The sequence below is a fragment of the Dermacentor albipictus genome, chromosome 1 (assembly GCF_038994185.2).
Source record: "Dermacentor albipictus isolate Rhodes 1998 colony chromosome 1, USDA_Dalb.pri_finalv2, whole genome shotgun sequence".
Lineage (NCBI taxonomy): Eukaryota > Metazoa > Arthropoda > Arachnida > Ixodida > Ixodidae > Dermacentor > Dermacentor albipictus.
Genome location: NC_091821.1, coordinates 219,546,096 through 219,569,067, shown reverse-complemented (window position 1 = coordinate 219,569,067; position 22,972 = coordinate 219,546,096). Strand labels below are relative to the sequence as shown.

The following is a 22,972-nucleotide window of genomic DNA, read 5'->3' as shown; positions in this document are numbered from 1 at the left end:
ATTTTGCCTCCATCAAAATGCTGCCGCAGCAGCTAGAAATCGAGCAAGCACACTCGTGCCCAGCATGACCATGCTACAGCTACTGAGCCAGCATAGTGGGCAGGCTTCTTTGCTTACAGAGGCTTTATGGAGCCCACAAAGTATGTAAACAATTACTGCTGTCTATACAAATGCATGCAATGCCAAGTACGCACGTACAATAATTCATTTTCAGTAACAGTCGCTTATTAAAAAAAAAATGAAAAAGAAAAAGAAGGAACGGCCTGCATTATAATCAAATATGGTTATGTTCAGAGAACTTGGACATGCCTTTTGAATGCTATAAATAAACCACTTGGCTTGTACATGAGCAAAACGAGAACAAGGTGAAAGCAGGAGCCTTCGACAAGTGGACTTGTCTTCTTCAAGGCGACATTTTGACAAGTGCACTTGTTGAAACATTGGCTCCTGCTTTCATCTTGTTCTTGGTTTGCTCATCGTCTTGAATTTCCATCTCCTGCCTTCCCCGTTTTCCCTGGCTTGTACATGTAATACTAAGTACATGGCAATAGACACTGTGATTAATATAGAACAACTCATGCAATGTTGCTTCCTTGGCAAGGTTTCATGCCTTGTGAAGTAAAAACTTTCAGGTAAATAGTAATTCAAATATGGGACATCATGCAAATTGAAGGCCAGTGGGGGAGAAGACAAAACATGCATGCCTAACCACAAAAAGTGACCTTTTATTTTTTTTTAAATAAGCGTAGCTAAAAGATTTTAGTAGCTTCTGTTCCATGCACCACAGGTGCACATATAGAATAACTTTGGTCTATGTACAACTCTATAAACAGTGAAATATAAAACTATAGCTTGAGTCTTCTTATATCCTCTTGACGGAAGTCATTCCTGTAAATAGTGAATATAAAATTGTGCTGCATTACCACACAGTGGCTACAAAAAACTATGATAAAAAGGAAGAAATGTAGAAGTATATGTGCCACATGTCAAGTAAACATGCAAAACTAGATGTGCTAATAAGCTGGAAAAGCCAAAAAAAAAAGAAAGGAAGGTATATGCTGCTTTACGTAATTTATCCTAAATTCACAGAGTAATAAAAATCAACACTATTGGAACACTGACAGTAGATGCCACTACATAATGCTAGTGCAGTAAATCTGATGTGACATCTAAAGCACCAGCCAGGTTATCATACTAAACAGACAAAGCAACTCCTTTACACCAATGAAGCCTACTGTAAATAATTAAGACGGGTATGACTCCATGACTGCCCAGACATTGATGTGAAAACATCAAATGGCCCTCTGAGCGAAAAAAGCCAGCGCCTGTCATCTGTAGCTGCGAAACGGCAGGTAAATTTCCACTGGCTGCAAAGCCACATCCCGAGCGCATCTTGACGGAGCAGAGCTGACGATAGGGGACACCTGCTGCTGTGCTAGCGTGCCAGGTGTTGTGTGAGGGGAGAGGGCGTCGGCGTGACGCCACGTCACCCTCGTTCTCACTCTCCGAAGCCTGTGTTATCCATCCGTGTGTTCCTTGTCCATGCAAGCTCTCGCTTGCATTCTAAGTGTGCCTTGGTAAGGCCAAATCAAACTGCTCCTAGCGTCTCAATGCACTTGCTTGCCCACGAGGCGTTTATAACTCAAAGGAGCACTCAGCGGCGTTCAATTGGACATTAAAGCTTTCGCGTTCACAATCACATGTGCTTAGATGTCCTCCAATATTTCTTTCCTTAATGGAATTCTAATGATAATGATGGTAATTGGCACTTAACTATATAGAATTTTCCTTACATTGAAATTTGACTTTGCAGTTAAGTATATGCCAATTAATTTTTCTCACATGGAAGGGCATGGAAAATTATCGAGCAGTCAGAAAAACCAACTTTCAATCAGAAAAAAAGTTTACTTTAGTTGAAATTGAGTCGTTGAACAGAGATATGGTTTCATGCTGCATTGACTATATCATGACATTGACAGTATGAAGTGAAGCCTGCAACACTTTCGTGTCTTATCTGGCCCAAGCAGTTAAAAAGATGGACAGTTTTTTAACTTGTGATAGATTATACCCAACCAGCGATGTGCAGTAGTGCATTTGCAATTTATGTGATATGACTTAGACAGTTTGTGAAAATATCACCAATATACTTAAACCATTTAGCATGTGAGAGGGAATTGACAATGAGTAAACATACTCAAAGGGATGCTGTTTGTTTGTGATCATGAAACTGTTTTTTTTCCTGATTTAACTTTATTTTGTAATCAGCACATCACAGTGACAGAGGGTTAGTGCCTTCAATTAATATAAGTTGATAATATCTACTTGAATGATTCAAACAATAGGCAGTCATCTGTAAAATAAATTCATTATTTCGCTCTCCCGCACACACGCAATCAAACAATTAAGAGGGAGCTTTTCCTTGGGAACACCTACTTAACTTGTACATGGGAACGAAGAAAATGTTTTGCTTGGCATCCACTTCACTGAATTTGATAAGGTTTGTTGCATTTAAAAGAAGTTAAAACCAACTGGCTGTAGGAAACAAATCTTTTATTCGGGCCATTAATTTTTAAACAAGACTGTTTCGAGTTGTGAAATTGAAAAAATAAAATACAAGTGCCAAGTCTTCGACTCTAACTCAGTAACAAATAATGAAATCACAATTCTGTAAAATCATTTATTATACACCTAAAGAGGACAAATTTGACATTTTATTCACAGTTGTTACAATATACCACTAATTCGTCGGTAGCATTATTGCAAAACTCTCGAAAGCACTGTAAAATCTGAGGTATGCTGTAGAGTCATGTATATCAAATTTGTGAACTTTATATGCTCTAACAATTAAAGTTTACAATATCTGTTTTTGGTGCAGATTTATGGCTTTGTCAACTTTGGGCTTCTATTTTTTTTTTAGAACTTACCAATGTATGAGGTCTTAAATCAATATTGTGCTTCCTACAGTTGCTATATTTAACTTTCTTTCCAAGAAGCAACATTTCATTCAAATTGGTCCAGCAGTTGTCTCATGAGAGCATTTCCGCATTTTACGTGCATTTGAATAGGGAAGTTGAAGCTAGTCCTGAGACAAAGATCCCTCCACACACAAAGTAGTCTAATTACACTGCCCTGTGGGACACCAGAATGCACATATACAGGAGAGAGTAACGGCTTTCAAGGCCAACCAACTGTTTACTAAAAATTACATCTTCAGCTCATCAGCGAGCTTCAGTGCAAGGTGTAGCCAGTGACAAAAATAGTGGCAGACAGAGGTTTAAAGTCTAAGACTCCACATCAGATTTCTGAACATACAACGAGGGGCTATATTTAGTCTACTAAAGGTACTAACTTTATTGTCAGGAAATGTGCCATCCCTAACTCCACAATCATGAGTATGAAAAAAACTCCTTGTCCAGGCTTTCAACTTTATATGAAATTTCTAGCAGGCAAAGCAAAATACACTGTTCTCAATTCATATATGGCATATGTGGTCAAAGCAAAATTGAAAGGTCACTGAAAAAATCAAAACATGAAGTAAATGCTAGCTGTGTGTGTGAACACACATGTGTTCATGCACGCACACACACACACACACTTACAGAGTCCAGCAGTACATTCCAATAAAACTTGGGAGCACAAAAGAGCTATAGCCAATCGTACAACTTTTGGATGATATTAATAAATTGACATTAAAAATAAAATATGTTGCAGCTTGGTGTACTGATACAGTTTGTTTTTGGGTTCAATAAAATCAGATAACAAAGATAACGACACTCTGAGACATCCGTACTGCATCTACTGTACCTCTAAGCATGGTATCGCTATCTTATATACTATAGAGATGTACCGCATGCAATAAAAATGGCCTCCCTATCTGACCGACCTGACAGAGACAATTGAACATGCAAGTACATAATTACTATATTTTCTACTGGACCTTCTTTAATTCTTTACATTTTGTGGTGCTTGCTGTGTTTTATGAGAACCTTTCTATGTGGTTTATCATGTTGCACATAGCTTTATTTTTCTTTAGGTTCAATGGCTACATTATTTCTGCTTTATAAGCATTTTTCACAGTAAGTATAGAGGATAACAAATGACTGATATAACTGTTTATTGCAGAATGATAGCATTTGTTATTAAGCAGGTTGGAACAAAACTTCAGAAATTGAACTGAGTTTCAAGCGCAATAAAACCATGTTTCAGTGAAGCTGCAATAAGGTAAACCACACTTGCACATTCCACATCATTTGCTCAAATAATCAATGCAAACCTGAGGGTTGAGTAAATTTCAAAGTAGAACACAGTTATTCAAAACTATCAGAGCCCTTGTGACAATGCTGCTATAGCATTAAAATTCGCAATTATGGTAACCATGGTGTGGCACATACAATGATAAAGGTATGAAGTTTACTCCCTAGTAATTCAATATATACAGTTATACATGAGCTGCTTTGGCTCCATACTAAGAAAATAAAAAGCCATCCTTACCTCAGACTCAAAACTTGCCTGACTTCAGTAGGAGTAAGCCTCCATGTCATAGGTCCAGCATTTGTTCCCCAAATGTCAAGTATCTCAGACACCTGGAATTTAGAATGGAACATTTAAAACTCTGCATATGGGGGAATAGCTCAGACAATAAATTTGCAATGTGACATAAAAAAATGCAAATCTTGCCTAAGAGATTTTTGGAAACAGTTCTTATTGTTCAGCTTCCTTAAGAATAGAAGTACCAAAGAATTAGTACTAGAAGTTCAAAGGAGTGAATGATAGAACTGTGCGCAACATCTGTGTGCCCATTGTACTGTCTGAAGTGTGAATTGATAGTCCTTGTGAGTGATGCTTTGGCGCAGGGCATGAAAGCAGAAATGGATGGCATGTCAATGTGAAATCACCAGGAAACCAGACTGTATAGAAATGACAATCTTGTGCGCACAGTGTGCACAGTTCATGTCAGCTATACCAGCATGAAGTGGCACAACACACCAATCAGGGCATCCAGGCCATCAAAGAGAGGCCCCCTTCCAACTACAGTATCTTAACACACAACCGAGAGGGTATCAAGTGGAAATAAAATGACCAAGGCATAAAGTTTACTTATTCATGCGATTAGCATTATTAGGGTACTTTATGTACTTTCAGGGGTTGGACTGTCTGTTTGTCTATCTATGTCTCTTAACAGTTGTCCCACCAATATAGGTCCCTGTGTAGTCAATGGTCTGATGGGTGGAGCATCGGGCTGCTGTGATAAGGGAACCGGGTGTGACACCAACCGTTGGGCCAACTTGGGTTAAGCGTATGTGACATTGGCTATATGCCAATGGATATGTGCTGCTGTTCAATGAACCTTTTTAACTCCAACTTGAGTGACAGAGCATGTGTCGCTCTTCAATGAATTTTTCTGACGTCAATTTGGTTCCCTGCATACGTGCCACTGGGTATGTGCCGCTCATAAACGACAAAAAAGAAAAATTCTTTAAAGTTTATCCAATGCTGGGCAGAATGGAACCTGCGCCATACACACTCATACAATTTTTGCAGAATATATACATTCCTAAATGCGCTACGCGCGGACTTCGTGGAGGCGTTGCTAGATGACAGTGCGTCCAGAGGGAAGCATGAGATGGGAGCCCAGCTGCATACCCTCCTACATGACTCGTTTTAGCGGTGGCAATATGGTGCCTCGCTACAGTGCTTCAATGCTAACTGTGTTAACATCAACATTTATCGTGAGATGGGTTTTGCTGGAATTTTTTTTTGTCAAGGTGGTCATGACTGGCTACCCCAAACATTGCAATTGAAAGTGATTTCTAATTGCTCAGTGCAACACCAAGCCCAGATGCCTCACTATAGATTGCCTATGCAGAGTACTGAGAATCCATTAAAAAAACTCTACAATTGAACTGATTGCAGTCACTGAGGCATAGTGTGGTGGGGGACTACGGATTAATTTTGACCACCTGAAGTTCTCTAATGTGCACCCAATGCACTGTACAAGGATGTTTTTACATTCTGCCTCATCGAAACGCAACTGCCATGGCCGGGATTTGATTCCATGGCCTGGGATTAACAATGTAATGCCAAAGCCACTGAGTAGCTAGGGCAGGTTGAATGTGCTGAAGGATGGAGTTCAATATAAATGTTATGGCGCTCCTATAGAGTTACATGCGGTCTACAGGGGCACTTTTCTGCTGTTCAGCTGACAATCTGAAATGTCACGGTTCAATATCAGCTCTTTTGAAAGAACCTACTGGCGGGCACATGAGCTGATTCTTGGGCAGCTACATAATGTTAAAGAGTTTAAAATATACAGTCAAACCTTATTATAAAATATGTTATATTTAAGTAATGGATACTTCGTGGTTCCTCTTGAAGCTTCCATAAAATCCCATGCATTTAAAATCTTGTTCTAGTGAAGAAAACATTTTCTTTAAATGGATATAACAAAATTTTTTTTGTTCAGAATGAAGATTTAATGATTGTTTTGCACCGAATAGTCCAAAATCTGATAATGTGCTACGCTGTTTGTTGATAGCTTGAATGTCGTTCTAATCTACCACTACCACCTTGCACTATAGTACTCTGCCAATTCTATCAGCTACCATACTGTTGGGCTCTGGTGCACATAGTAGGCTGTGCCTTGGTAGAAGAAGCACAGTGCTTGCGGTACAAAGGTGCCCATGTGCACCTTTGTACCACAAGCCTGCAATGCCCATGTATTGTAACATGTATTGCCTGCTGTGATCTCTAACCGTGGCCATAATAATCTTCTGCAGATACGCAGCTAAGGGACCATATTTGATAGCGACAAATCGATAATGCCAAAACCTCACTGCCATTATTTCTGGGACTTCCCACTCGTTGCAAGAAATGATAAGAATGAAAAATGAAATGGTTCCTTACAAGCTAACATCACTGTTCATGTTCTTGGCGATCACTCAAGGGGGGGGGGGGGACTGCTGCTAGCCTCTGATTCATTGCCATGCCATATCTATATGCCAGTGAAAATAAATGCTACCTTGTCATTTATAAGTGGCCCCTTGTACATAGTGATGAACAGTGTACAAAATCAGAGGCCTGTAGTGCTCTGTCAGCACATTCACGAAATACTGCAAGACTTGTCACACTGCTAGTCGAGTGTTCCTGATGACAGAAAAGATTGATTGGCATTGACAGCTGCGTTAGAGAAAGCAGTCATCACACTGACGAAGACACTGCAGAAAACCTTGTGCAAATCAAATGATGTGTAGTGGGATTTTCAATTGGCTTACCGAATTGTTTCTAACAGCACACTCCTGCTATCCTGGTGGCCAATGACCATTGTGAGAGTGTGCAATCATATAACAAAGTAATGAAAATAACTTAAAGCAATATATAAAATAAGCGTGCAAGGAGATGGAGGAGGATGGTGCAATCTACGGGCAAATCTAGTCTTACAAAGGCTTGCTGACAATTTCTCTGGCAGAGCATCTCCTTTTACTGTCTGGGGATAAATATGCATATGAGCACGCAGTTCATTACAGCATAATGTTCACTCTGTATCTCCTGGCACTATCAACTGCATGACATTGGTAAAGTTTAGCATTCAATGCTAAACTTTACCACTCTATGAATAGGGCAGTGTCTTGAAAAAAACTTCAGGAGGTGGTAGAACACCTCCCTCCTAAATATCCAGTGTCCTTGAGGGAAGATCAATTCCTCCACGATAGCACACGGAGAGACTTTTATGTTTCAGTCCATCAAGTAGTCTTGTCCTTTTCCACAAATTCTGGGCAATCTAGCAAGTAATGTTTTATATCACCATGGGCATGACAGAACACACTGGTGAAGGCCAGAAACCTATCCAGTGTAACACCGACTGTGGTTGCTTAGTGGCTTTGGTGTTGCGCTGCGAAGCACGAGGTCACGGGATGAAATCCCAGCCATGGCAGCCACATTTCGATGGGGGCGAAATGCAAAAACACATGTGTACTTAGATTTAGGTGTATGTTAAAGAACCCGAGGTAGTCAACATTAATCCGGAGCCCCCACTACAATGTGCCTCATAATCAGATCAAGGTGCTGGCATGTAAAAGCCCATAATTTAATTTTTTTCTATATTGCGCAGCCATGCCAGTGTTCTTGCCAACCGAGTGTGAACACAATGTTGTCAGCAGGCTCCCAATCGGCTAAGTTCCTAAGACACACGGGACTGATATGGTGGGGATCCCAATGAGCGAAAGCGGTTCCCAATGATCGTGTTTGATACTCGTTGCATGTTTTGTGGTACTCTCACCATCGGCCTGCACAGTAGGGCTTGATACGCAAGACTGTCTGCATCTTCATTTCCGAACATGCCAATGTGGGATGGAAGCTACTGAAAATCCAGGTGAAATCAATAACTGTGTACATGCTTGATTCTGCTTAAAGACTGCTTTAGGCAAATGTCCTATAGAATATCTCACTGGAGTACCTGGAGTGCTGCCTTGCAGTGCGATAATATCACTACCGTTGGCACTGTGCAAGATTTAAATTTCTGCAAGGCAGCTTTAATTGCTATACTTTTGCTTGCCGTCGTAGAAACAACCCACTCAAGTCGGGTAGCCCATGATGCTACCAGTAAGTGCAGCTCTCCCTTCAACTCTGTCATAGCAAGGTTTTACTGTACCTTTTTCTTAAAGGACCCTTTAATAGGTGCAAAAAATGTGAATGAATAGAACCACAGCAATCCGATAACTACAACTGTGTAACTGAAATGAAACAAATTCATGTATGAACATACCAGCAACCGTGAGTAGTTCGAAGACCTTGTAATACCACTTAGGAAACCTGAACAGAAAGGCTTTTGACATTACGGAAGTGCTATGCTGGGTCCTTATGACTTACTGACTGTATACATTACTGCACTGACATTTTTCCAGGGCCACTTAATATGTCGTGAGAACTGCTATGCTGACAGCAGTCATATTCAAAAGTACTGCCGCTGAGCAAATACCTAAAAAAAAATATGATGCAAGTTAAAAGATCTCCCTTCCTTTATATCATTTCACTGCAATATGGGAAAAGTGTTTAAACCAACAGTTCTAGTTTTAAATTGGCAGAGAAAGCAACACAAAACTAAGTGACACGTGGCTCTGTGGTGAGTCAGATTTTGTTGCATGACCACAAAATGTTGTAAATGGCACAGACATACCATAGAACTTTGTTGGTATGTTTCTGTTTGTTATGTCTTACCATCTCTTACGCTCTGAAATGTCAGTCTCATTTAGTTCACATAGAATCGTGCATTAGCTTCCAGTTTTTCACATTTCCCTTCTCGGCTGTTACGTCCAAAAGCTGCAACGGCGCAACACTGACGTGGCATCATCTGTAGGCGGCACCTACATTGAGCATGCTAAGGCATGAATAAGAGCCTGTGTCACCTATAATAAATAGGTGTCTTTTGATGATGGCATTAATAAATTGAAAACACTAAGCATGTCTGATATTGCTGCCAGTCTCAACTCTGTTCACGACATTGAAAGTGAAGGGGGGTTAATGAAGGCACAAGCGGTTGCCTTACACATAAGTTCACAGATGCTGTTGTGTCATTAGATACCCTTTTGCACTGTAACTTCAATGGACATGGCTGCATGGAAACTAAAGAAAAGCTGCAAGTACTTGAAGAGAGGCTGAGATTATTGAACATTTGCCCTAAGCACCAGATGGAAATCCCAAGCTTTATTTAGTGTGATTCATGGCTGCAACCACTTCAAAAGAGTTTAGTGTTCAATCTTACTGCCAGGCAGTGACAGCGAGCATTAATTATCAGGTTCTCAGTAGTTTGTTGGCTTTCTAGTCAACCTGAAATAAATTGTGCCAGAGTAGCTTTTCATCTTATCTGTAGCGCTGTCGTAGACGTTATTGCATGTTACATTTCCCTGTATCATGAATTTTCTTTTCATTGTCCCCTAAGAGACACATCAACAGGGGGTTCTCCTGTACACAGTGGAGCACATCTTGCTTTTTTGCCCCACAAATATTTCTTTTATTACTGTTCATAATCATTTACGTGTGTTTTCTGTCAAAAAAAATTTATGCTGGTTATGCTAGTGTACAATGAATATAAGGCTTCCGGGGTTGGTGCAGCTTGGCATGGATGTCACATGCAGCACATCAAGTCTTGGATGATATGCACCTTAGGCATGAGCAGGCCCCAATCCTATTGCAATGTGGGCATTCAGTCATTACCAATGTACATATGGGGGGAACCTGTTGAATGCTGCAAAATGTTTTACACAGCACTTTTAGCAATGTATTGCAAAGGGATCAGTTTACAGCAATGAACGTTCCATCATTCTGTAATGTAAAGGGCATCCAAACCTCTGTTCTTGGACCCTATTTAAAAAGAAAGAAGAAATAAAAGCAAGTGCTACAGGTCAGCTTGCTAAAGCTGACCTGTTTTTGTCTATATGAAAACACTGTTGACAGCAAGTGAGCCAAGCTACTTTCTCACAATACCGTAGGTAATTTTTTTCAGTCTTGACTCACCATCTCCATGTTGAGAAGAGTAGAAATTTGTGACACTCTGGAAAATTTGTCCCTAATTGACCACGTTGTGACTGAAGTCATGTAGCTGATTAGATAACGCAGCTCCTTGTCAAACTGAAGACCACCAAGCTGCAAATGGTAAGCAAAATTAGGTGATATACATTGTGCAGTGTACAATAGCACGAATGTGAGCAAGAGTACTTGCAGCAGCAAAACTGCTAGTCAGAGATACTAGTATATTTCAAGCTGCAAAAACAACAGCTATTCTGACAAATGCAGCTGTTTTAATATGTGGCTACACTGTGCTTAGCTTGATTCTCACCCTGCTTTAAGCCACAGGATGCCATCATTGTATGTGTCTGCTATTGTTAACCATGGTTTGTTTTATCATGCTATCTCCAGCCCATAACAAGCTAACCAGAGAAGAGGCCGTCGTCTGGCGGTGACCACGAAAAAACATGTGCAGACACCTAAGCTTACTACACGATTGGAACTCCACACAATATAATAACACAAGCCCTTTTTGCGGGGAATACACCAATTTATGCTACACTAGCTGGGGTTTTTAGAAAAGTCCACCATCTCCCACTCCAGCCAGTCCCAACGGGACACTGTGCTGCTCAGCTCTAGCATGGATGACCAGCGACAGCTGGTGAACCAAGCTCGCTCAGCAGCCGAGGCAACAGGAGCCTTGGATAAGGGCCCCTCCCATTGGGACAAGATGCACTGCAATCACTTTGAATAAAGTTTTTACTTTTACTACATAGGTCATAATTACAATTATTGCAATTCAAGTAAAACTGGTTTTACAGTACTTTTATGCATGTTTCTGTGTATAAAATGTTTCCTGCTTTCCTATAGTAATGTCATTTTGGTCAATGCAGGTGTTTGAATAAACATTTTCCCCATAGTAGCCTCATTATACTCCACTTGGAGAACCATTGTAGTTAGCTCATTCAAGGTTTATGAAGTGACATTTGAGTGCTAACTACACCATAAATGCACATCATAAAAGCAAACAACCTCTGCAGCACATGGAACTGAGCAGATGTTATGGTCTGACACCTCTTTTAACAGTGAGAGCAGCCAGCAGCACACATGTATCTCTTCTCAAGTGATCTTTTAATATGCTGACAGTACAGAGCAACAGTATGGACCGTACTGTGGAAGACTGTAACATGTGCTTTTCGAGGCTTGCAAATTCTAATATGAAACCAACAACAAGGCCAAACAAAAGGTGGGCCAATAAACTTCAGCACCTTCTGTGTCTTTGTGTTGCTGCTGCTGATCTTTTAAAAATTGACTACAAAATGATACTGAAAGGAATGTGCGAGTCTTGCAGTACAGCTTGCAGCTTGAGTAAACTCGTAAAAATAGCTGCCTGAGGTAATGTAAACAGCTATTTGAATTACTTACTCAGTCAAAATTAATAAAGTTAGAGTTACTAAGGCTGTGCACATTTAGAACAGGTATTAGCCAAACAAAGGTGTGCAGTTGCACGTTATACTTAGGCGAGTGCCTGGTGCTTACCAGCCATAAGGACAGAACGGCGTGACAAATAGTAATAAAAAGATGACATAATCAGGAGAATGAATGCGGCATGTGCTAGTGCCACTTCCACAGAATTGACAGATAGGGATTGCCTTCTTGTAGGTCGCGATGAGTCCTCGATAACGGGTGATTGTTGCATATTATGAAAGTTATTCAATTCTTGGAAAATAAACAGCGGCGTGTAGTGGCATCTTGGTCTTCCCTGGGCATCCTTTGTTCATGTACTGTAAAGCACTCTGAGCATCATTTGAGTTTAAAACTCCATGCTCGTGGAACTAATTACAGTGGCATTATACTTTATGTAGGGCCTTGAGCTTTTGGATAAGTGTGATAAAGTAAGAAAACTAAACAGTAGCAATTTTCTAGATTTGGAGTTAGCCTGATAATTCTCAACTGCAGAACTCTATTACCAGTCAGTCTGTCGGGGAATGCAGCAGCAAGTGCCCATAAAAGAACAAGAAAATTCATGCATGCCAACGAATTAATGCATCTTATTCTCCCTCTTTTTTGCATCCATGCACCATACTCTACCTTGCTCAGGAGATGTGGTGTATCAAAACAAATCACCTAGCTAAGGGAGCTTTTTGTCTTTAAGGGAACTATTTCTTGGAATGAAGGAAGATGAAGAGTAGGCGCATAATGCTTTTTTAAGAGAAGCCTCTACTGCATTTTTGTCTATAAATTGTAGTTTACGCAAGGGCTCCTTCCAGTGAAAAAGGAAGTCCCAGTTAAAGCTAAAACTTTAAATTAGCATACTTACTTGCGTAAGTTCTGTCCTCATGTAAAGCTTGCACCTCCACTTTGGAGTGCGAAAATTTGGAAAAAAATGTTTCACTAAGTGCCACATGCAAGCCAGCATTCTGGTTCATTTTTTCAAGACACTACTATATAGCACTAGTCACTGTCTTGCTGATCATGGTAGTATCATCACCACCACTGTATCTTACCGCATTGTGATCACACAGCATAGATCCACTGTGCTTCAATGGTATTGGCTGCATTGAAGTGTGTTGTTTAGCTGCGTTGTGCTTTTGGGGCCATTAAAAGGGCATTACTCCAAAATGTGTGCTCTCGGATTTTGAAGCGGTTTCATTCGATACTGTCATCAAGAGCTTCAAGGTGACAGGAATCTCAAACAGAAATGGAGGACACACAGGACGACCAGCTTTGGGAGAGTGCCAATGAGGTGAGCTTGTCAAACGATTAGGGCAGCGAAGGGACAAGGATGTGTGAACAAAATTGTTCCTTGTCAGCTGTTAGTGGTTGTGCTACTCTGCACAGCAGTCTAAGTGCAGTTCAAGGTTTCAGTGAGTAGCCATAAGCCTGCATTGTGTAAGGCTTGCACCCTGTAACCCCCATCAAAATAAAATATGGGCCTTACACAAGTAAATAGTGTATTTATACATAATCGAAAACTATAACAACAAAAACTGTAGGGTATAACTTAGAGCTGTTCACATTAACGCAAGGAATTAATGCCCTTGGTTTTACATGAGAGAGCAGTAAGCACAGTAAAGGCACTCCAAGAAAACTCGTAACAGTATATACTTAAAAATTTGTGCTAACATTTTTAAATTATTCTCGACATGACAAAAACGCTTCTGGTCATCATCTGGGAGTGAAAGATATTGTGAACAACAAAAATACAAGGACTTTGCATGGAGCTTAGACCTCGCACCTTCTGGTTACGTGTTTGATATTTTGGTTTATAAAATTTACATACACCAGTAAAAAAAGATAAAGAGAAGTTCAAGCTATAAGCCCGAACTTTCTAGCACAAATACAACAGACTTTGAAGGTTAATGCATTACATAGTCAACTAGGGGCGCAGCCAGGGGGGGGGCTTATGGGGCTTCAGCCCCCCCCCCCCCCCCCGAAATTTTTTCGTGCTGTCCATGCACAGCCCACCCAAGCAATCCCCGGTGCCGGAAATCATTCTAAATTTTCTCTAGGATGTCTTTTTCACGCTCGAAAAGACATTTCAGTGCGAACCTTGAGAACTCGGGCTGGATTTCGTGGCAGTTCCCATGCACCGGGAGTCACATAACACCAAGCAGCCCCATCCGAGCACAAAGTTTCAAGGGCGTTTTGATGGCAAACGGGCTCGCCACGGCATCTTGCAAAGGCCGTGGAGTCTACGGCAGCGTGTGGATGCCGATTCCGAAATTTATGGGTATAAAGTTCTCAAACTTTTGATGTGAAAGGTGCATCGACATTTCCAAAGTTGTGCTTTAGATTGTCAATTGCGGAACTTCGTGGGTTTGATGTTACTATAAATATTGGACGCCAAAGGGGCATTACCTTTTCTGAAGTCTTACATCGGACCATACAACGAGACAAGCCAAATCAACACACTATCAGACAAGTTGACAAAGCCAGCAGCGAGGTTGGATGAGATGAAGCGTTGTGGTGGTTCATTTGTGCTGTCATGACGCAAAAAATATCAACGTTTTTTTTCACCCACACCAAAGCATCCATGTCAAGGCACTATAGTCAGCCAAGATAACTACGTTCTTATTTATTTTTTCTACTTCGACTTTTGCTCGCGAGGAAACATTGAGCCTCTTCAATTTTTTTGTCCTCGCCACCCTACCCGCGGGCTGCCAGAGGCAGCCAGAGCGAATGCGTTTTTCTCGTGTCACTGTGACCACCGCGCGGCGCACTTCGGTGCGCGTTTGCTTCTCTGTGGCTGAGTGGATTTTCGCCTGGTAGAATTTTGGGCACTTTCTGGCTAGCAGACGAGAAAAAGAAACTATCATCGCTCGCCGCCATCACTGTGGGGACTCGACGAATTACACCGCGTTCGCTTGAGCGCAACCTCTCCGGAAAGTCTTGTCTCGCCAGTGTAGGATACCGAGCAGTATGCGTATGGTTCTCGGTGGACCAAATGTCTCACGTTTTCTTCGATATTCTTTCGGGAGCTACATTAGGTGCCCAAAGTGGGCATTCGATTGTGGCCAACATATTTTGCGCTTTTTTATTTCGGTGCCCCGGCCCCAAAAATGAAAAAAAAAAGGACATTGTTGTGGCGCAGCGAATTGTCGCATGGTGAAAGTTCGATTATGTTTCTTCTTTCGCAGACAGTAATGGGCCACGGGACGCTTCAGTTGCTGGATAGTCTTACTATATAGTATTGCGATAGCAATTATATGGACGCTCCAGGCGCATTCCTGCCGTGGCCGTCGCCCTCATGTTTCGTATAAAGTCCAAGGGCGATAACATTGTGACCACGTGCCGCATGCTGTATGTGCGAGTGAAAGCGTAGGGAGTGGGATAGGGGGCTGGAATGGGTGAGACGACGATGGTGGCTCAGTCTTGTGTGCGCAAAAGAGAAAAGCGGGGGCAAGCGCGCCGCCTTCCGTCGCGCGCGGTACATCGGAGGGAGTCGATGGAATGGGGGTGCATCTAAGATTCTGGGAATCTCTGATTGCGCAACATGTTTATTTGCCTTGTTTGACGTATTATACAGTGACATCTTTTAGATACGTAGATTCATTGGAGACTTATACGTATATTTAAATATCTTGTTGCGGGGTTTTGTGTATACGTGCAGTGAACTTGGTTTCCAGTGACACTTTTTTGCCTTTTATCAAGCTGTATCTTCGCATTTGTATATTCCATTGTATCTTCGCATTTCTAATGTACGAAGGTGAGTAAAAACAAAGTGAGCCAACCCATCCCACGCAATAATTGTTCGGTCCATTATCTGCAAGGCATGCACGTGACACAGGGGCATCTCTCTATTACAAAAGTGACACGCAGGTATGAGTATCAAGACAGTTTAATGCTCTGATACATTGGGTTGAACATGGTTGCGTGACATAATGGATGCTCTAGAAGTTGAGCAGCGTGGTGCCCTGAGGTTTTTGAAGCTGAACGTATTTCCCAAAAAGAAATTAGTCACCGTATGGCTGCCGTGTACGTTCAGCATTGCATTTCATTGGCCACTGTGAAGCGTTCGAGCAAACAGTTCAAAGAAGGACGTGAAAGTTGTAAAGATGATCCAAGGCTGGGCCAAAGCCATCGTGCAATCACCCCTAACAAAACTGCAAAGGTTGATGAGCTGATGAGACAAGAACGGAGGATAAGCATCGATGGACTGGCAGAGCGTGTGAACATCAGTCATTGTTCGGTTCACGCCATAATTCATAAATCTCGGTTATCCGCTCTTGCGTTCGCAATGGTTGCCCAAAATTTTGAACTACCGCCAGAAGACGAAGAAGTTCAGCACTGCCTTGACTCATCTGATCCGGTATCACAATGAGGGTGTTGACATATTGTCTGAAGTTGTGATCGGGGATGAACCATGGTGCCACTACAACGAGCCTGAAACACGACAGCAAAGCTTACAATGGAAACATTCGAATTCATCACCCTAAAGAAAGGAAAGGCCGTCATTTCCACCGGAAAAGTGTTGTTGACTTTCTTTTTAGATCGTCAAGGGCCATTACTGATAGAATTTACTAAATCTTGAGAGTCTATCAATTTGTTTCGTTATTGTAAAACGCCAGATCGGGTGGGTGTCACAATCAAGAACAAACTACGTGGAAAATTGATGAATGGGGTCATCTTGTTCCATGACAATGCCGTCCCCACGTCGCTGATGTGGTTAATACAAAACTGGCAATGTTCAAGTGGAAAACGCTGCAACATCCGCCATACAGCCCAGACCTGTCGTCTTGCGACTTCCACTTTTTTGGAGCATCTGAAAAAACAGCTCAAGCGAACCAGATTCGTGTCGGACGATGACGTGAAAGAGTCAGTTGCAGACTTTTGAAGCAGCAACCCAAGGAATTTAATGAGACGGGAATCACGCAACTCGTTAGACAACGGGACAAATGTCTAAATGATCATGGAGACTACTTATAAATAAGGTACCCCGTTTGTCGTATATTCGCATTGGCTGACTTTCATTTGACTCGCCTTTGTTTATTTTTCAGAACTCCTGCTTTTTATACCAGCTCTCTGTTGCGGCTATAATTTCTGTGCAATTACTCACGATACACGACCGGTGACAGCTGCTCCTGTGTAATACATTGGAATAAATGACAGTGTCACTGAGATTTTTCACTGGCCGTTGCATATGTACAAAAATCAAAACAAGGTTCTTGAATGACAAAGTTTCATTACAATATTTGTCCTCAGCTTGCTCATTTCATGGCCTTTACATTTGTCATATCAGCGGCATGCACTGCCTTGCTGGTTTCAAGCTGATATAGTTCTAAAGTTCGTGTGATATTTTATTTACTTATTAAATAGAGAAAAAACATGGAAACATTGATATCTGTTATTTTGGGCACGATTTTTGGCATATACAAGTACAGTCTTTTATAAAAAAATACATATTTTACTTGTTCTGACAGTGCGTAGCGTTTAAGAATTCATTTGCAGCATCTTTAACAATGACAATGGAGTCATTATTCATGTATCTGATCCCCAGACAAATTCTTTAAGAGGAAGCTATAGCTCGCGCCCAACTCCAATGCAGCCTATTTAAATACATGTAAAACGCAGAGACGCTTTTGTGTGATAACCCCCGGATCGATTTTAATGAAATTTGTTGCATTTGAGAGAGAAAGTTAAATTCTAGTGTCTGTTGGAAGCGGAATTTCGATTTAGGGCCTGAACATTCTTTAAGTATTTTGAAAAACTCGAAAGTTAAAAAAAAATAGAAGCACGACATTTACAAATTAATAGCTCTGCATGAAGCACACATGTGGCTGTTAAGTAAACGGCATCTATTATAACAGTCAAAGCGGACAAATTTGGTGTGTCAATTCGTATCTTACGTGAATTGGTTACATTGTGTACAAGGATTCTGCAAAAGCCGTATTTTCATAATGCTAAATTTCTAAAAATTCACGTGTAATATAGAAATTTTTCCGCTGTAGACGTACTATTAGGTGCAATTTCCAGAATTGTGATATAATTTTTCATTATTGAGTTACATAGTTTGAAACTTGATAGTTTATATTTCGGAAAATTTGCGATTTTGGTGAATTTTTAACAAAGAATTGACAACCTAAATGAAAAATTCTAAACCAAAAGTCACTAGAATTTAAGTTTTTCTTTTAAATGCAACAAATCTCATCAAATTTGGTGCATTGGTTGCCGACAAAAACGAATTCTCCTTCTAAATGTATTTAGACACGAGCACCCAAGCTAAAGCTTCCTCTCAAGGAGGAGACCGAGCTGCAATGTGAGCACCCCACGAACGAAATTTCTGGCTACGCCACTGTAGTCAACTGTGGAAGTTCTCTTACCCTGTTGAAAGAACACTTGAAAACTGCTTTCTCAAGCTGAAATGTAGTCTCTGCTGCTGTGAGATTTACCAAGCTGTCATAGTTGGCAGGAATCAGATCACCCTTAAAAAAAAAGGGCACCAATAAGACAAATGAAAACAGTTTTATAAAATAAAACTTGCTCTCATCTACCTCAGGATATGCTAAATTAATGCTGTAAGAATTGAACAACAGGGACAATTCAATTCATATATGAAATTTCATATACTCACACACCCCTATAGAAAAATGGTTATTGATGACTTGTCACAAACAGGAAATTACTAAATAATACTGGAATGCAATTCTCACTGACACAGCATCACGTCACAATTGTACTCACCTTGAAAGCCTTCAGTGCTCCATCAAGCGTAACAATGAATGTCTGCAGAAATGGTCTTATTCCATCATTAGCTTCATAAGATGTGAAGTCATCCTAGAATTATGAATATAAAGGTTAAGCTTTAAACCATAAGCAAACAGTGAAAGGAACAAAGCCTATTTTCACCTTGACTTACTTCAGTCAATGAATGGTCAGTTGACTGGAATGTGTCAACCCATGACTTGACATGTGGCTTGATTGCTGCATTGCAAAGCTCTGCCACACCATAGCTTAGAAGGGATTGAAACTTTAGTGAAGAGTTGTTGAGGTCAGTCAGGCAGCTCTGTATAATGAAAAGCAACACATAAAATGTACCCAAGGTACAACAATGCATTTTCAAGAGCAAAGAGAGCAACTAATATAAGCACTGCAGTAAATACTTCGAATTCCTGCAATGAGCAATAGAGAGTTTTAGCCCAGCGGGTTTACGGCCAGCGGAGCGGAGCGGGCGAGCGGAGACGCGACTGCGCATGCGCACCACGCTGAGGCGGCCAGCGGTTTTACGGAGCAGCGTTTACGCCCGCTGGAAAGCACTCCCCAGCGGAGGGTATACGCAGCGCGCGAGCGTGCGTAAGGGCGCGCGGGCGTGTATGGGAAATGCAAGACGGCAGCCGCGAACATGAACGCCGGCAGTTCTGCATCGAAGACGGCGACTGCCGCGCTAACCCGTACATTAGTACTCAGTACGTTATTAACAAATAATGCACTGAGAACATGTAATATATCTTTATTCAACATTTCTTGCATAATAAAAGCAAGCTTAATTCAATTTCATTTCTCAGTAACTCCTATTCGAACCACTAGGTGGGGCAGCAGAGTGCCCCGCTCTTTACCCCGCTCGAGCGGGTGATCCGCTGGGCTAAAATTCTTTTTTCGCGAGCCGCTCCGCTGGCGCAACGGTGGAGACCGCTCCGCTCCGCTGGCCGTAAACCCGCTGGGCTAAAACTCTCTAATCTCACAGTCTTGGCTCCACTAGTTGATTAGAAAATGTAGACTGCTATCATCATTAGACAGAGGGTATATAGACACATGAAGTCTATACTAACTGAAAAACTGGCCTCTGATCAAATGAAAAAGCTGTGTGGTAGATTTAATTAAGTGAGATAAGTCTAGAAGAGTAAATGGATTGCTTGCTAGTTGTTGCAAAAAAGCCTACCAAGAATTCTTTTTTTTAAATACAGGCCACTGAAAATATGCATACATCGTGGCCGAAAGAAGATTATTTTATTCAAATTCCGTTTCAAAAAGCTTGCCCTGACTGATGCGCAAGGCAGGGTAACCATTCAAATAAATCACAGTGGTTGTAGACACTACTGTGATTAGTCAGCTGTGGTGGATAACATGAATAGAAAAGAAGTGAACTAAAAGGATCTGCAGTATAATAAGTAATCTGCAGTCACATTAGAGAGGAACAGAGTCAAAAGAAAACAACACACAAAATGCAGTTGCAGCACTATCATTATTGTTAGGTCTCAAGCATGCTCCCCTTGCCCTCTACTTCACAACTCTGATGACCAAAGTGGCAGTACAGCAGGGGAGTGCATGGTTTAAGCTTCATATTATTGTTTGTAATGCTAAAAATTGAATGCAAGCCCTTTCAGTTTTTAAAAGGCAAAGGGTGCCTAGATAAAAGATGACCATGAGTATTAAAAGAAAGAAAGAAAGAAAGAAAGAAAGAAAGAAAGAAAGAAAGAAAGAAAGAAAGAAAGAAAGAAAGAAAGAAAAAACATATTCTCCACTTTAGAATAAAAGTTCACACCCTTAATAGCAAAACTTACCTCCAGTTTTGCAGTCTCTTGTTCAGTGGCTGAAGCAAAAGATTTCGGAAGGTCTTCCTGTAAAAGCAATTACAACGTCATTTTGCAAACTAATGTTGGTGCAGAAAAAGAAATAAAGTAAGGATAACTGTAGCTTAATTTAAAGCTATGTAGTCTATCCAGAAAAATGCTGTTTACCTGAAGAGAGCTGGCAAGGGTCTTCGTGTATTCTCGTGCCATTTCCACATTGTTCAATGTCGTCTACAAAACAGAAAAGTTACATATTTAATTTTTATATGCGCGAGCAACATAAAGATATGCATAAAATGCCCTGTGTGCTCAAGTGGCACTTAGAAACTGTATGGAAAGGTCCTTTTGCAAGAATATTTGGAAAGCTGCTGTCAGAGCTATGTCTGTCTGGAACAATATAATTTTCCTTGCGCTTTGCATTTCCTCTTTCCTTTAATAGTTATTGCCTGGCATAGGTCTAGCCTCTACATGAATTTAGGGACATCCGAATATGCGTCAAAGCCTTACAGTAGGGGTGCAACCAATTTCTGTTATGGCTCTGTGACAAGTTCGCCCTAGCCTGCAACGATTCCAAGTCTCAATATCCTCAAAGTCCCCCCGCCAGCATCACCAGCTTTTGCAGAGTTCCCATTATCAATAGCAGATCACTTGCATTTAGGTGTTCAATATGACAATATGGCAATCAAGGGTTTTGGCAACAAGGGCTATGCAATCCTCTATGGCACCAAGAAAAATTTAAACCGAATTTTTTCAGTGGTTCCCTAATAAGACCATTTCTGCATTTAACATGTATCTGAATAGGGAGGGCTCCAGCTAAAGTTCCTCTTAGACCTTGTGTTCGTTCATATCTTTATCAGAGAGAAAATAGAGAAGCATAAATAGTGTGCAAAGTATTTTTAACAAGTGTGTACATATCGAGAGTGACAATAATGCTACCTGCCGTACTAAAGTTGTATTAGTATAGCTTTCAGTGACAGCAACTTGTCTATGCATGTACTGTCAGTTATGTATAGTGCCCTACAAAATAACATTTGGCTCAGATGTTCGTCACCACACTATCTCAAGTTCATTTACCACATCCAAAAAGTGTCCCTTCAGCACTACAGTCTATAAATAACATGTGATACTTCAGCCCAAGTTTAGAAATGAAGCTTAGAACGACAGAAAGCCGAGCTAGTTGGTAAGGATTCATCATGCAAAAAAAGAGGTGAGGTGTGCCTCTTTTTGCATTTAGAAATGAATTCACATTGTTAAAAACAGCAAAGGCAGAGGAAAGAGAGGAAGCTTATTTTCATAACATTCTCTCTCACCTTTTCTCTGGTTTTCTAAGCAGTTGTTTTTACTCACATTAATCAATAACTAGCAATGCTACCATTTACCTCTTTCCTTGATACTAGAAATGTGCCCATTTTCGCTGCTTTTATGAATTAGCATTTTATTTCAAGACGTATTAGTGACAATGTCTACTGTGGTACATAAAATTTTATCCTGATCATTGGTGTTTTGAATGGAAGTAAAGCAGAAATAATTGCTCAGAGAGTTATTTTTATTCTTATGCAAAACTTCAAAGAAGCACATTAAGAAACATGAATGAAAGCAATAATTTGCTATCTTTAGTGTAGGTTCTGAGAGTAAAAAAAAATTCGAGGACACTTAAGCACTTCTTATGAGTTGTGAATGCAAAAACATTAATGCCCAAATGAATTCCGCCAAGCGGTCCTTCGAGTTTTGCACTGTGAGTAATGTTTTCAAATTTTGCTGCAGGGTATGTTATGAAGTTTTACGATCAAATTGCCACTTGAGACTCTTTGCTTGGCGTTACACTTCTGCCTCATGCTGACGAATGGCTTTGTGCTGTCTCCTATCACGTTGCACTACTGCTTGTTTGGCCTGCGTGTATTGGGCGAGCTGACAACGATGGTGGACTTCGATGCCTGCCTTTTCACTCATTTTGCTGTTTTCTTCCACTCCCTTACTTTGTTGTGGTGTTCTGGCATGCACTACCACATTTCACTACTACTGAGGTCGCGGCCACCAACAATGTAGATGCTTCAGACTCCATACATAGTGGTACGTGCTGCCTGAGCCAGCAAGCAGCAGCAGCCTGCGGTGCTGGCTCAGGCACCGCGCGCTGGCTTCCGAGAGCGAAAGCAAGGGGGACGATGTGTCGCGGAGATGCCCCCTCCTCTCAAGCATCACCTGGCATGCTATCGCGGCAGCAGGTTATGCACGTATCGTGCCCACTCTGCTCCGCTGAGGCGCGCTCGTGACGTGGCATTGCAGCCAATGGGACTTTAGGTGCCATTTCACTACTACAGAGTACATACGCCGACTTTTTCACTCAATGGGTCATTTGACGCTTTCGCATTAAAAGTCTGAAATATACAAAATATGCGCTTTGCTCCTAGTTTCCAATTCCTGTTAAGCCCACGCTAAAGAAAAAAAAAAATGTGAATATTAGC

General features: G+C 41.1%; 1 protein-coding gene across 1 annotated transcript in view; it reads right to left on the bottom strand.

Moving 5' to 3' along the window:
* Window positions 1-705: 705 nt before the first annotated feature.
* The window catches only part of Cog4 (conserved oligomeric Golgi complex subunit 4), a 64,345-nt gene continuing 42,078 nt past the window's right edge, over window positions 706-22,972 (bottom strand). The window contains exons 15-22 of the mRNA XM_065426026.1: window positions 20,679-20,741; window positions 20,502-20,558; window positions 18,860-19,006; window positions 18,685-18,777; window positions 18,324-18,425; window positions 10,510-10,638; window positions 4,492-4,583; window positions 706-888 (exon numbers count right to left, since the gene is read on the bottom strand). Coding sequence (XP_065282098.1) covers window positions 846-888; window positions 4,492-4,583; window positions 10,510-10,638; window positions 18,324-18,425; window positions 18,685-18,777; window positions 18,860-19,006; window positions 20,502-20,558; window positions 20,679-20,741 — 726 coding nt within the window. The 3' untranslated portion in view covers window positions 706-845. The remainder of the gene's footprint in view (window positions 889-4,491; window positions 4,584-10,509; window positions 10,639-18,323; window positions 18,426-18,684; window positions 18,778-18,859; window positions 19,007-20,501; window positions 20,559-20,678; window positions 20,742-22,972) is intronic.